Source organism: Arvicanthis niloticus, chromosome 11, assembly GCF_011762505.2.
Source record: "Arvicanthis niloticus isolate mArvNil1 chromosome 11, mArvNil1.pat.X, whole genome shotgun sequence".
In the NCBI taxonomy this organism is placed as follows: domain Eukaryota; kingdom Metazoa; phylum Chordata; class Mammalia; order Rodentia; family Muridae; genus Arvicanthis; species Arvicanthis niloticus.
In genome coordinates this window covers 34,183,162-34,196,617 of record NC_047668.1, presented here as the reverse complement: position 1 = coordinate 34,196,617, position 13,456 = coordinate 34,183,162, and the positions used below count along the sequence as shown (strand labels likewise).

General features: G+C 41.4%; 1 protein-coding gene and 1 pseudogene across 3 annotated transcripts in view; both read right to left on the bottom strand.

Annotated features, from left to right (window-relative positions):
• Positions 1–387: 387 nt before the first annotated feature.
• On the bottom strand, positions 388–4,965 carry LOC117717205 (small ribosomal subunit protein eS10-like; annotated as a pseudogene).
• Positions 4,966–5,109: 144 nt separating this feature from the next.
• Positions 5,110–13,456, bottom strand: part of Pik3cg (phosphatidylinositol-4,5-bisphosphate 3-kinase catalytic subunit gamma) — a 35,710-nt gene continuing 27,363 nt past the window's right edge. For all 3 annotated transcript variants that reach the window (XM_076942011.1, XM_034514250.2, XM_034514252.2), the window contains exon 11: positions 5,110–8,952. In XM_076942011.1, the coding sequence (XP_076798126.1) occupies positions 8,674–8,952 (279 nt within the window). In that variant the 3' untranslated portion in view covers positions 5,110–8,673. The remainder of the gene's footprint in view (positions 8,953–13,456) is intronic.

Below are 13,456 nucleotides of genomic sequence, written 5' to 3'. Positions count from 1 at the left end.
AGAGAAGCCCGGAAAGTTTAACACACAGCTTACCTCTTCAGCGGACTGAGGTGCACAGCTGGCTCTTCCTAGGATGCCAGGAATGATGGAGTTTGACAACCTGGTGATCCTTTGCTGTCTGATGAGACAGGCTCTGCCCATTTCTGCCAGTATTTATATATCCCAGACCCCTTCTCCTAAATTCTGAGCATGGCTTTTAGACCATAAATCCATTTTTTAAAAGTGATGTCACTTGCACTTTACAACAGCCCAAGTGACTTCTATGTTATCTTAGGGCCAGGCCAATCCTGTTGCCCACAGGCATTATGTTTACCTCATTCATTCTCCTTAGAACTTTATCTTGAACACTGTTTCTTTTTTTTTTTTTTTCTTTAAAGTTTATTCAATACAACATAATCTCCAACTTTACTGAGGTGGCTGACCACGTCCATGACCAAAGCCGCCTCTAAGCTGGAAATCAGTTGCTGAGCCAGCCCCAGCCTCAGCTTTCTTGTCAGCTCCAGGGGCACAGCTGCGACGCGCTACCTCACCGATAAGGAGAACGCCACACTCAGGATTCTTCTGACAGCATTTATTGAACAGCTCTCATGATGGTGAAAAGGGGAAGGACGCCGAGCTCAGAAAGCCCGCTGCTTAAATAGAGCTTTGGGAGACGTGCAGATCCCTCATTGGCTCAAATCTTTCATCCAATTGTCATACTCGGTTTTTGAGCCATGTGCAGGCGCATTCTCAAGTAAAGCTTCCGTGAAGAACCAGGAAGCAGAAGCCTGCGCCATCTTTTAATGGCGAATGCGGCTCCTCACATCTCCCCCTTCCTTATTAAACTGCAACAACAATTGAGGACTGTTAGGTTGCCGATCTAGCCCACCGTTCTACCTATAGGCGTTCAAGGCAGTTAAACAGTACGAGACCCTCCACACCTTTTATCCCGTGCAATGGGAACCTGAGCCCCGGGAAGTGTGGAGGACCACCACTAGGATACCTGGTGCAATGGGAACACAAGCCCTCAGGATATCCTATTAAGTGATGGTGTCTCATTGTTTAAGCAGATTCAACCAGGCTTGAGGGGATGTTCCCTGCTCCACGGCAAGCAATGCTTGCATGATCACCACCTTATCTTTTTGATGTTGATGTTTGAATTTGCAGAGCAACCAGAGGGTAAGCAGCACTCCCCCAAAGATCATGCAGCCAATTAACCCTACCCCCACCCATTCCTTAAAGTAAGAAAAGACCGAAGAGATCCATGAGGAGAGTCCCTGGGTCAAGGGGAAATCCAAGCGAGTAGAATTGATCTGGACGATAGCAATCCGCAATCGTCACAGATAAAGACAGCCTAATATTAACCACCTCAGTCCCCAAGTCCAGGGAATTGGGGCGCCAACTCCTCATTAACTTCTTCAAGCTGAACATGGGCGTTGACTTTTGGAAGAGGAATGAGAGGAAGGGTAAATTGATAAGCATCTGAAGTCTGTCTTAACTGCATCCAGCTGGAAGTCCAGGGCATCAGTGAACATGCAGGTGATAAGATTCATTCTCCAAAGCTGTGTATTCTGCAATATACAAATCTCAGAACAAGGTTTAGTATCAAGATAATTATTTTGATTCTCTGAAATCTAGTGTTCTGGAGGCCTACCTCTGTCATGTCTGATCCATATAATTCTGGAAGACATAACTACTACCTTAATGACCTCATCAGAAAACTCATAGAAATACCTTTTTTTCCAAATTAGCCTTTCCTTAAGCCAGTAACCAGAAAAACCTTTAAATTGAGTTTTTATCCAGAAAAATATTATACAACTCAGAATCACACCCATTTTGAAAGTTAAATCAATTAACACTATCATTCTGCTTAGCTCTCTGTCTAGAGCAGCCTTCTATTTATTCCTCGTGTCTTTAAAGCCTTTTTCAACTGTTTTTACTCACTTATTTCTTGCCCCATTTTCGTTACTATAACCTTTATTTATCTGTTTGGCTCTCTTGACTCAGAGCAGCCTGCAATTTACTCCTTGCATCTTTAAAACCTTTTTCATCTGTTTTTGCTTATTTTTTTTCTTGCCCCGTTTTTGTTACTATGCAATCACCTTTGTTTCACTTCCGAATTCAGCCAGCTCCTTCAGTCGACTGGTTCTCCAGCGCAGGGTGACTTCCACTATATCCCGCTTACTGGAGTTCAAAGGCTGAGGCTCTGTCAGTCGGACTGGTTCTCCAGCGCAGGGTGTCTTCCACTGTATCCCGCTTACTGGAGCTCTAAAGTTGATACTCTCCGCACTGTCAGTTCTGAATCCTCTGCGAGCCAACAGGGTCCTTCGTGACTGGTCAAAACTCCGAGATATTCGGCTTCATCCCGGGTTTCGGCACCACTTGCGACGCACTACCTCTCTGATAAGGAGAACGCCACACTCAGGATTCTTCTGACAGCATTTATTGAACAGCTCTTCAAGATGGAGAAAAGAGGAAGGACTCCGAGCTCAGAAAGCCCGCTGCTTAAATAGAGCTTTGGGAGACGTGCAGATCCCTCATTGGCTCAAATCTTTCATCCAATTGTCATACTCAGTTTTCGCGCCATGGGCAGGAGCATTCTCAAGTAAAGCTTCCGTGAAGAACCAGGAAGCAGAAGCCTGCGCCATCTTGTAATGGTGAATGTGGCTCCTCACACACAGTACTCCTCCTGTAGATGTCTCTGTCTGCCTCCCTTCTTAGAAATCTTGCAGGCCTCACCCTCTGGACCTTTGGGCCGAGGCCTGCCAGTCTTGGGATAGTTGTGATGCAGGGTGGCGGGCATGATCTCCGGAGGTAGGTGCAGGTAATCTCAGAGATACTGGATGCCCTCATTCGTAAGGTGCCGGTAGAAATGTCTCCAAGAAAAGTGCTCCTTCATGTAGTCTCAAGACTTGTGACCTTCATGAAGGCTGGACACATTTTTGTTGGGGGTGTTTGGACATTTGGACATCTTTTTTGGCAACTATTACGCCTTCCTTATAAAGGACTTCATAGATGGCAATCCAGTTCTTCTCAGGCATCAACATCTTGGTGACTGCATGGGTCCAAGGCGGAGGCTGGAAAAGCTTGAACATTGTTTCTAAGTCAACAAGAAATCATCTTTCGGATGAAGCCATATGTACTTTACGAAAAGCTTCAATACAAACAGGTCTTAAGTTGTTGTGCACTTGGGACTGAGTTAATTGTTATCTGAATACTTTTCCCCCCCAAAATTGTGCTGTGTTTAAATATGCCCAAAGTAAAATGATCTGGGACAGACTCTAGAAGTTCTGGTTCAGTGCCGGTTACAGTGACATCTGGCTGAACCGAGTTCTATTCTATTATCTCATCTTGATCATTTTCCCCTGACTGCAGTGAAGCCTGCAAGAGAACACCATGAAATTCTGCTAAAGGATCTGGTTAAGTGGCCAGAGAGAGCTCTGTCTCCACCCCTGTGCTCCTCAGTGCTGGGACACACTCTGATGCCCAACTTTTATTTGGGTGCTGGGGGCCTGAACGCAAGTCCTTATGTATGCACAGCATACACTTTATCCACCGAGCCATCTCCCCAGCTCCTGACAACTATTTCTGACAACTAGTCTTCAAGCACTTTATCCTTTCTGATGGACAAATGCTTGGATGTGGATTGGCTGAGACAGAAAATAGATACAGTAAGTTTGATAAATGTTGATAACTGTCCTATCTCGATTTATGGACTCACACAGCTTTTGGTGTGTGACAGAGGACCCTTTCCTTCAAGTCAGCACCAGCCATGGCCAGTAATCAGTCATTGCTGATGGAAGATGAATGTGAGTTATTTTGATTGTACATGTTTATTAAACAATGTGTTGGGTCTGCTGTCACGGATACTGGACACACACATTTCATTCTTCTGGAAACTCAATATTTTCAAGAAGTATTTATTTTTTACCCACTGAATTAGAGTTTCTCATCATTATCACTGTTGTCACAGTTTATATATGTTTAAGTCTTTCTGACAATAGCAGAAAACATCAATGAAATTGGTATGTAACTTCCGAGACACTCCCAATATAATTCCATGGAATGTTGTTATTCACTTGGAATCAGTACCTTAAGGATATCAGAACCAAGTATCCCAGACTGGGTGGATTAAAATAATAGAAATAGATCTTGCCACTGTTCTAGAGGCTAGAACGCCAAAATCAAAATGTTGGCAGGGCCACGGATCCGAGGAAGGGTCTTAGGGAGGATCCTCTGTGTCTTTACCCATGTGTTCCCTGGACTGCAGAAGGTTTACTCCAATATTGTCCTTGCCCCGTGTGTCACTTCTCTGTATTTAAGGATATCATTCATTCAACTTCATCTTAACTTGGATGTATATATAATCTGTTTCCAAGTAAAATTACATACACAGATACTGGAGCTAGAATTTCTATTTTAATATTCTAATTTTCTATGTCTTGGGGGTGGGACAAAATTCAACTCACAACAAACCTATTAAGAAATATATTGCTCACGTGGACTGTTGTTCAGCCATAGAAAACTTGCCTGGTGTGTGTGAGCTCGGGTGCTGTCCCTCCCCAAAGAAAACCATTGACCTGAAACTCATTGACAATACTACATTGGGGTTAGGGAGATGGTTCAGTTAGTAATGTGCTTGCCACACAAGCATGAAGATTTGAGTTTGTATTCCATCAAAAAAAAAAAACGCAGGCTGCAGCAGTTTGCATGAATAACCCCAGCATGGGATAAGAGGGTTGGGGAGGGCAGAATGGATCACAGTTACCGGAGGTCCTCTGAGGCTTGCTGGCCAGCTATTCAAGCCAGTTGGTGATCTACCATTTCAGTGAGAGCCTGTCTTAAGAAATTAAGACAGAGTGTAATAGAGGAAGGCACCCAGTGTTTACCACTGGCCTGCACATGCAGGTACACATATGTATATGCACCAGAACATACATGTGCATGTATACACAGGAACCCATACACATGCACAAATATTACACACACACACACACACACACACACACACACACACACACACTGCATCACCAGCATCTGATGAACACTGCAGGAACTGGGACTCAGTCCATCTTGTTGCGTACCCAGTTCCTCAGTAATGAACATTCAATAACGACTTCTTAAAATAAGTTTCAGTTTTAAAATGAGTTTCAGAAACATTTGGAAGTTTAAACATTAAAAGATACACAAGATGTCAATTTTTTTCATTTAAATTAACATTTGTAATTAAAATACAGGAGACTGTCTTAGCTTTCAGATAGGGCTAGCCACGTATGTGCTTTAGAATTCCCTGGCATCTGTCCTGAAATGAGCCTTTGCGAACACGTGAACCAGCACTAAGACTAGAATCAAATGTGTTCACAAGAATTATTAGGTTGGATAAAATTGGAAATAAGTCAACAGAATCTTTAAGAAATCCCAGCTCACTTAATTTTTTCATATCATTAAACATAATTGCTAATAATTTCAGAAGTGTATTTTCTAATTTTTATTTAAGATTATAATCAATTATCATTAATATAGGACTAACAGCTTCCAAATAATGCTATAGAATTCTCATACTGACCCTTAATGACTTACTGTTTTATCTATAAATTAGTATCATCTCTCAGCCCACATCAGAGCAGTGTCTATTTGCAGTAGATGATGGTCACCATTGAGTCTCATAACTACCATGGTGCAGAGAATAAGAGCCTGCAGAATACCCAGCCCTAAATGGGGCATCTATACTTCCCCCTCTCCTCCCAAGGCTCAGTGATCATTGGAAGAGGGACTGGAGAGACTGTGAGAGACAGAGGTGTTGAACAAATACAAGGAAGCAGAATCCTTTGGACCCAACAGGACAGCTGCACACATGAACTCTCAGCAGTTAAGACAAGCTCCATGAAAGCTCAAGCTCCATCAAATCCCAGCATGGAGAGGGGAGGTAGGTATGTAATCCCATTTCCAGCCAAAAACTATTGGCAACTGATAGTTGCTGGGAGAGGAAGTTTTCTTTAAGAGTGTTGCCCTTGATGGACAAGAAGAAAAAAAGAGAGGACACAATTAGGTGGGTAGGAAAGGGGTGTGAATCTGGGAGAAGTTGGGGGAGTGGGTGATTATGGTCAAAACTCTTTGTACACAACTATCAAAGAACTAATAAAACCAAACCAACTCATCATCTCCTGAAAAAGATGTACTTACTATACTTAATTTATTTGCAAGTCAAGAGCTATTTTCTGGTTGATATATTTTATTCATTATGTCTTTCTGCATTTTTCAGAGCACCATCCAAACCAGTAGAGTCAAGTTGGACCAAGTGTACAGTGGATGCTTTATGTCTTTTTTTTTGGGGGGGGGGTCAGTCTTAGATACACACATAAGTTGCTTTGACCTGATCCATCTGACCTGTGATCTATGTTTTCTTCACTCACCACTAAAGGTAGAGATATTGGTATTCACCCAGGAGAACCCTAGGTCTAGAATATTTTCAAAGGTGTAGAAATCACTGGAATCTACCACTCACAGGAATGGCGAGGTAGCAAACATATGAAGGTGATTTCTGCTTATATGAGAGTCTATGGAGTTGAAATTGCATTCTTTGGGAAATGGAAGAAGGAAACCCAGTATATGGCGCCATGTAGTTCAGCTTTATGAAAAGGCTGTCTCATTTAAAGAACTAATATGTATGCATGTGGTGTCAGAAGCTAAATGTAGATGTATTCTGTAATTGTTTTTTATCATCAAGATCATCATTTCAGCAATTCAAATGAAAGGAAAAGTCTGTGTATGGTTCTTCAGAAGCTTAAGCATGCTTTCCGTTTGGAGTTAGACGGCATTACTCTTTCTGTTCTTATATTAGCAGGAATGACACTCCAGAAGTGCTATAAAATATCTAACTCACATTCATAGAGAGAAACACATTTCAGCACAGGGCATGGCCTGTACAGGAGACAGCATGGTTTTAGAACAGTTACTTGCCAGGGATGAGGGTTTGTTTGTTTGTTTGTTTGTTTGTTTTGTTGTTGTTGTTTTGTTTTTTTTTGTTTTGTTTTTTGTTTTTGTTTTGTAGATAGCTATGAGCCAGGGAAGGCCCAGTGAGCAAGGTGGCAGGGTTACTTATACCATCATGGACCAAATAAAGCTCCTTCCCCTGCATGTATATTAGATTCAGCCAGAGTACTTAGAAAACTATGCTCAGGCTCATCTCACACTAGTGAAATTATAATCTGAAGGTGCCATGATTTAAAAACGCAGGGGTATGTTAAAAGTGTCCCTGATGGTTCTTATTTATAGCAGAATTAGGTGCTACTTGGCTTCTGTAGACACAAAGTGAAGGTTGGGCTCCAGCTAGTTTAAGTATATATTTTGACAATTTAAAAATTAAAAGAGTTATGTCTAATAATATCTAAATATGGACATCTTTGACATTGTTCTTCCTATGGAATTAATGATAGCTAAAAATATTTGATTAAATAATCTAATGATCTCTCTTGAAGGTGGATCAATATTGATGAGAAACAGCATAATATTTAAGAAATGAAAAAGTACTTCAAAGGAAATTGGTTTGATTGTCTTTATGAACTCTGGGATGTCTCAAGTCCTTTAAGCTGAAAAATGAATGTGTAAATAAGTATTGTTATAAGCTTAGAATACATTTGATAGCAGGTGTCTTCTATTAAAAAATAAAGAAAAAATCTTTCAGATTTGAAATGTAAGATTAAAGCATTTAGAAACTAATATTTTCTGGAACTCCTCTTTTAATAATATACTTTTTAAAAATCCATGGAGCAGCTCCACAAATAAGTACCTGTAGTTCTCAGGAGCCTATATGAGTAGACTTTCTTTTTCAAGTCATTTTGAGCTGTCTTTGAAGGTTCCACAAGTTCAGGAAGAAGTACAAGAGGTAGTGAGGTAGGGTTAAGGGAGGCAGAGCAAGAGGGAAAGATGGCATTTGTAGGCATCCGAGAGTCCAGTTAGTGACTTCCTGTTTCTGTTCTGGAGAAGATGACACTGGCTGTACTAGGTTATTCGCTCTTGGTAAAAGGTCTTACCTCCATTTTTCATATCCACAACCCTTGAGACACAGCAGCTGGGGAGGGTCAAGGTTCAGGCTCAGAGATTGTGTTCAGTGTCTGGACATCTCAGTGGTACACTGTGGGAGACCAACTGCTGACGTACTCTGGTATTCTAAAGGCTAACTTGCACTCCTTGTTTCTAGCACATCACCTACATCTGTGGGCACAGAGGGGATGCTTGGAAACATCCTTTAAAGAATGCAGTTCGCTTAGCAATGCTTGCACCCTTTTCTGCCAAGAGCTTAAAGAACACAAAGAGAGCCAAAATACGTGGCGAACACGCTTGACAACAGGTATTGCCAACTATTCTAACTAAAGGACTTTCAGAGATGCTCAAGAAGAGATCATCAGGCATACTAAGCAAGAATGTTCTAAGCTATTTAAACTTAGAATATTCTTCAACATCATGAAGTCTGAGAGGGAAAAAAATGCAGCCTCACACTGAATATTAACCAAACCAGCAGTAATGTCAACATTTTTTTTTTCCTTCGGTGAAGAGTTCAGCTGGGGAAAGAGCTGTAATTCTGAAGTGCAGTGTTCAGAGAGTCCTATTGCATTTTAAATCTAACTCTGGTGATTGACACGTGGGTTTGAAAGCTTTAGAACACTAAATTGCTTTGGGCCCTAGCACCAAATCTCAAGCAGAGTGTTTCTCTCCTTGTTTGATGCCAAGAACAAGATGTAGGAACCAGTTAAACTGCACAGTCCATCCTTTGTCTCTGCAAACTTCAATCTGATCAAGGAAATACTTCTTGGCGTCCTCTTCGCTTCTCCCCACCATGAGGGCATCCCGGATATATTCAATGTCCTCTTTGCTTGTCAACTGGGGCATCCCTGTCATCAGCATCATGGAGAACAAGATGATCAGCAGGTTTGTGTGATGGCGAAGAGCTAGATAAGCCCTAACGCAGACATCCTGGGCAAAGGAGAAGGACATGCTGTTATCAGTGTGGTCCAGCTGGACCTTAAATGCTCTGGGTTGATGGTGCCTTTGGCTGTGATCAAGCGGGGGTTTCTGAAAACTTTAGGCTGTGCTGTTCACGAAGAGAAATCTCTGTGAACAAAGCAGGTCTCTGCTGCAGGTGACAAGAACATGAACTACTTTTATAATCTTGTCCACCCATCAGTGTGTTCCAGCCAGTGAGTGCAAGGAAAACCAGCTGACTCTTAAGTCCCATGCTACTTGTTACTGTACCTTTCAGAGTCAAGTTCCTCCGTAGAAAATCGAAGGTAGAGACATCTGTCCTATCTGAAGAGGGCTGAGACATTCATTTTTTAACACCATATTGGAATCAATAAGGTTTATGTGAGTAAAAGTAATGTTTGCCAAGAGCTAATGAAATCCAAAGAAATGCAGGGAATTTAGCCCTTTTATTTATTTATTCTACAATTTGTTGTATTTTAAGAAACAGATGAATTTGCTTTTCACCATCTGATTTTCTAAAGTATCGAATGAACTTAGGAATTTTAATTAAAATTCCCAACACTGAGCAAAAGAGAGTGCCTTAAAAACTGTGATGCTAGCTAGCCAAGCATTGGTGACTTAAGCCTGTCATCCCAGCACTCTGGACATTGAGGCAGGAGCATCACTGAGTTTGAGGCAAGCTTAAACTAGAGAGTAAGTTCCAGAGAATCCCTGCCTACAGTGAGATCCTGCCTCAAGAAACCAAAAGAAAGAAAAACAAAACTAAACAAAACCAAAAGAGAAAGGCAGAAAGACTCAAAGGCTGTTGTCTCCGTAAACACCTTTGGCAGGCAATGAGTTACACCTTCCTGTTAAGCAACGGGCCCACCTGTGCCATTACATTATTTGAAAGGATAGGGAAAGGTATAGGATGCTAAGTCTCATAAGATCAGAACTCAACCTAAACAGCATGACCTGGAAGAGAACATGTACAGAAAACTCTACACTACACTAATGGTTATACTATACTATAGCATAGTGGTTAAACTGTACTAATGGTTATAAATGTAAGTATTTCATATTAAGATACTGAAAAAAAAAGTCAAACAAAGAAATGAACAAATAAACCAATACCATACTAAATAGGATTTGTGATCAAACTGTAAGATTTTCTGACCATAACTATATTAGCATCCATTTATAATTTCTATAAAATATGAAAATTAATATGACATTAAAATGTAACAGTGTGAACTACTGGATTTTATTTTAAAAATTTTAAAAAATTAAGATGCCAGGAAATAAAAAAGAATTGAGAAAGAAATGAAGTATAAAGTCAGAAAAGTGGAGATAAAATGATTAATATGTATAAATGACATGCTCATTTTCCTGGACATCTGAGGGAAAGGAAATTCACATGTTATTATAACCAGCTGTGGGCAAACTGTGTTTTGTGTATTTGTGTGTGTGCACATCAATGCAGAGACCTGGGGTCACTTCCTCAGTCACTCTCAGCTGTACTGTTTGAGACAGAGCCTCTCTTGGGTCCTGGGGCTCAGCAATCTCTAGAATCCACCCATCTCTGACTTTTCATCCCTGGGAAGTCATAGGCTTGTGCCACCATGATTGTCTTTTGTGTGGGTGCTAGGGAGGGTGAACTCGGGTCCTCGCTCCTGCGCAGCAAGTACTTTCCAACTGAACCATGTATCCACCCATGCCAACGTCTTATGAAAACAGACAGTAAGAAATTAAAAAAAATATGTAAATAGTCACCACTAGTTGGCAAGGATCATGAAAAGTTAAAAACAACAGCTGCTGTGAATATTGATAACAACAATAATGCTGTACCTAGAATTAACACATCACAAACTCGTATAGTGTAGGAAGCCGCTGTTAGCGGTGGTGTAATCCACCATTCCAAGATGGCTCGGACATCGTGTCCTTCCCAGTAGTAAACAATTAACTGCGCAGGTGCAAAAAGGCAAAAGTGCGCCAAAAGTCACTGCCTATCCCAGGGATATGGGGTAATGAGTGAACAGCCAATCAGAAGTGAACACGTCACTCTAGGGTGTATTTAAGCTGTGCCTCTTCCTGTCTTTGGCCCTTCCGCGGTCTTTCATGTCTGCTGATACAGATTAAAGCCTCGCTGTGGTGATACCCGAATTCTGCCTCTCGTGTTTCTCTTCCACGGGTGAAAAGGGGACACAGGAGGCGCGCGGAACAGTATAGAACCCGCTTGTGGAAACTGTAGGACTCTACTGTGTTACATAAAGGAGAATGTGAATACACAGATAACATAGCATGTTTTTCTGAAAGAAAGCTCCTCTCAGGAGCTTTATCACACTTGGGTTAATCTACAAGCAGTGATATTTCAGTAAAATTTCTCACTAATTAAATTCAGGTATTGGTTTTAGTTCATTCAGCATAGTCAGGGTCTGAGAAGATGTTTTTCCAGATTACAATAATGAGAAGCTGTGCTTGCTACAACAGATGGTAAAGCATTTCATGGGGCTGCAGCTAGGGCACTGGCTGTTCTTGCAGAGGACCTGCTTTCTGTCCCCAGCACCCACATGATGGTTCACAGCCATCTCTGGTTCCAATTCTAAGGGGGAAAAACCCAACAACAAAACAAACAAAAAGCCCCCCAAATTTTTTGAAGCTATAACAGAAGGGTGAAATAGTGTTTATTGTTTACAAAGACTAGAAATTTTGTGGAACAGAATAAAAAGTGTGAAGACACAACTGAGTACCTAACAATTATGAGATGTAACTAAGACAAACTTGAAGATTAGTGAGGGAAAAGTCTATTTTTTGATAAACAGGGTCTGGATAATGGATTCATTATTCAGGGAAAATAAAGTTAAAATTTCACTCCCTGAGACATGCCAAAAGAAGTTCCAGATGTATAAAGTTCCAGATGTATAAACCAAAGGATTATACATAAAAAGGCCAAAATTGAGCTACTCAGGATTAGGAAGGTGCTTTACCAAGGTAGAGAAAAAAATGGAGAAATTATAAAGATGTAAACACATACAAGCAATTAATAACAGGGAATCACAAAGAAAGCATTTATGCAATGTGACACATGACTGTCCTATCCTAAAGTACAGGCAAGGATGGGGGAAAACTCATACTATCCGACACCAGAGCCGATGAAATCCTTGAAGAAGGTGAATTAGCAAGCTAACCAACAAAACGTGAAGCAAGGCAGAAACATTGCACACGCAATGGAAAGGTTTTATCCTCTCTGTTTCTTACAGATAGAACCTGTTCACCAATCAGAGGTGATAGGAGAGCACAGTGTGACTTTACCTGCACACCACTAGATAACACAGCTACTGTCGTGACAGGTGGTCAGATATCACATCGGTCAAAACTCAGAACTGTACACCCAAACTAGGTGAAAAGTTCTGGCTGAAATATGCCTCAAAGCTTGATGTTTAAAAGAATCTATATGCTTTCCCCCAGATACTTCCATGCTAAGAACTGAACTTTTAACAAGTTGGACACCTTTTCCATGAATTTGCCTACAAGAGAACGTTCTTGAGAACATCATGCAAGAAGGCAGTAACCTCAATGCCCTGTTATAGGAGATGGATAAAGAGGTTGAAGACGACTACCTCGGTCACGAGTCCTGAGACTCTGAGAATGGTGCTATAGGAGAGTAATAAACATGAAAGTGTGTTGTGAAGCAGGAATGAGAGGACATATGGAGTAGCCTCCCATCTTTGTCAGTTAACACAAGATGACTTTGTCTGTATCTACTAGTCACTTATTACTATGACAAAATGCCCACATCCTACAGGAGAAAGGATTTGTTTCAGCTAATGGCTTTAGGGTGATAGTCTATCATTGTAGGTAAGTGTAGGTCTATCATTGAGGTGGCTGCAGCAGACAGGAATCTGAGAACTCGGGTTGGAATCAGAAACAGATATAACCTTCAAAGAGCCTGGGACATGCGTCCTCCAGCTGTACTGTGTGTCCCAAGGTTCTACAACCTATCCAAACAATGCTGTCAGCCCAGGACTGAGTGTTGAGATGCATGCAGGTATGGTCTCGAACCATAACACTGTAACATTTGCATGTGGGACAGTGACCACAGTGACAATAGAGGTCAGGCCTGCATCACACTGGACAGTGGAGGGTAGACATATTTACCCTAGTTTAGTCAAATGAACCAGACTATTCTGATCCAAGTAAGGCAATTTATATAAAATATAGGCACAGCAGGCTGCACAGCAGGCTGAGTGTACCCGACATGTCAGTTCCTTCCTCCCCTACCAGGACTCAAGATCTCTTTTTGCTCACCATGGCAGAAGGGCTAAAGCAGTTCCCAAAGCAACTCTGGGCTGTTTCAGCGGCAGCCCCAGTACATTAGTGCTCTTGCATTCCTGATGCCTCTGATGCCCGGAAATCATTTTCTTTGCTTACTCAACCCACTAAGGCATCTCGAGTTTCTTGGTAATTACAGAAGCTAAGTGCAGACTTCACCTCAGGCCACAGACTCATTAATTTG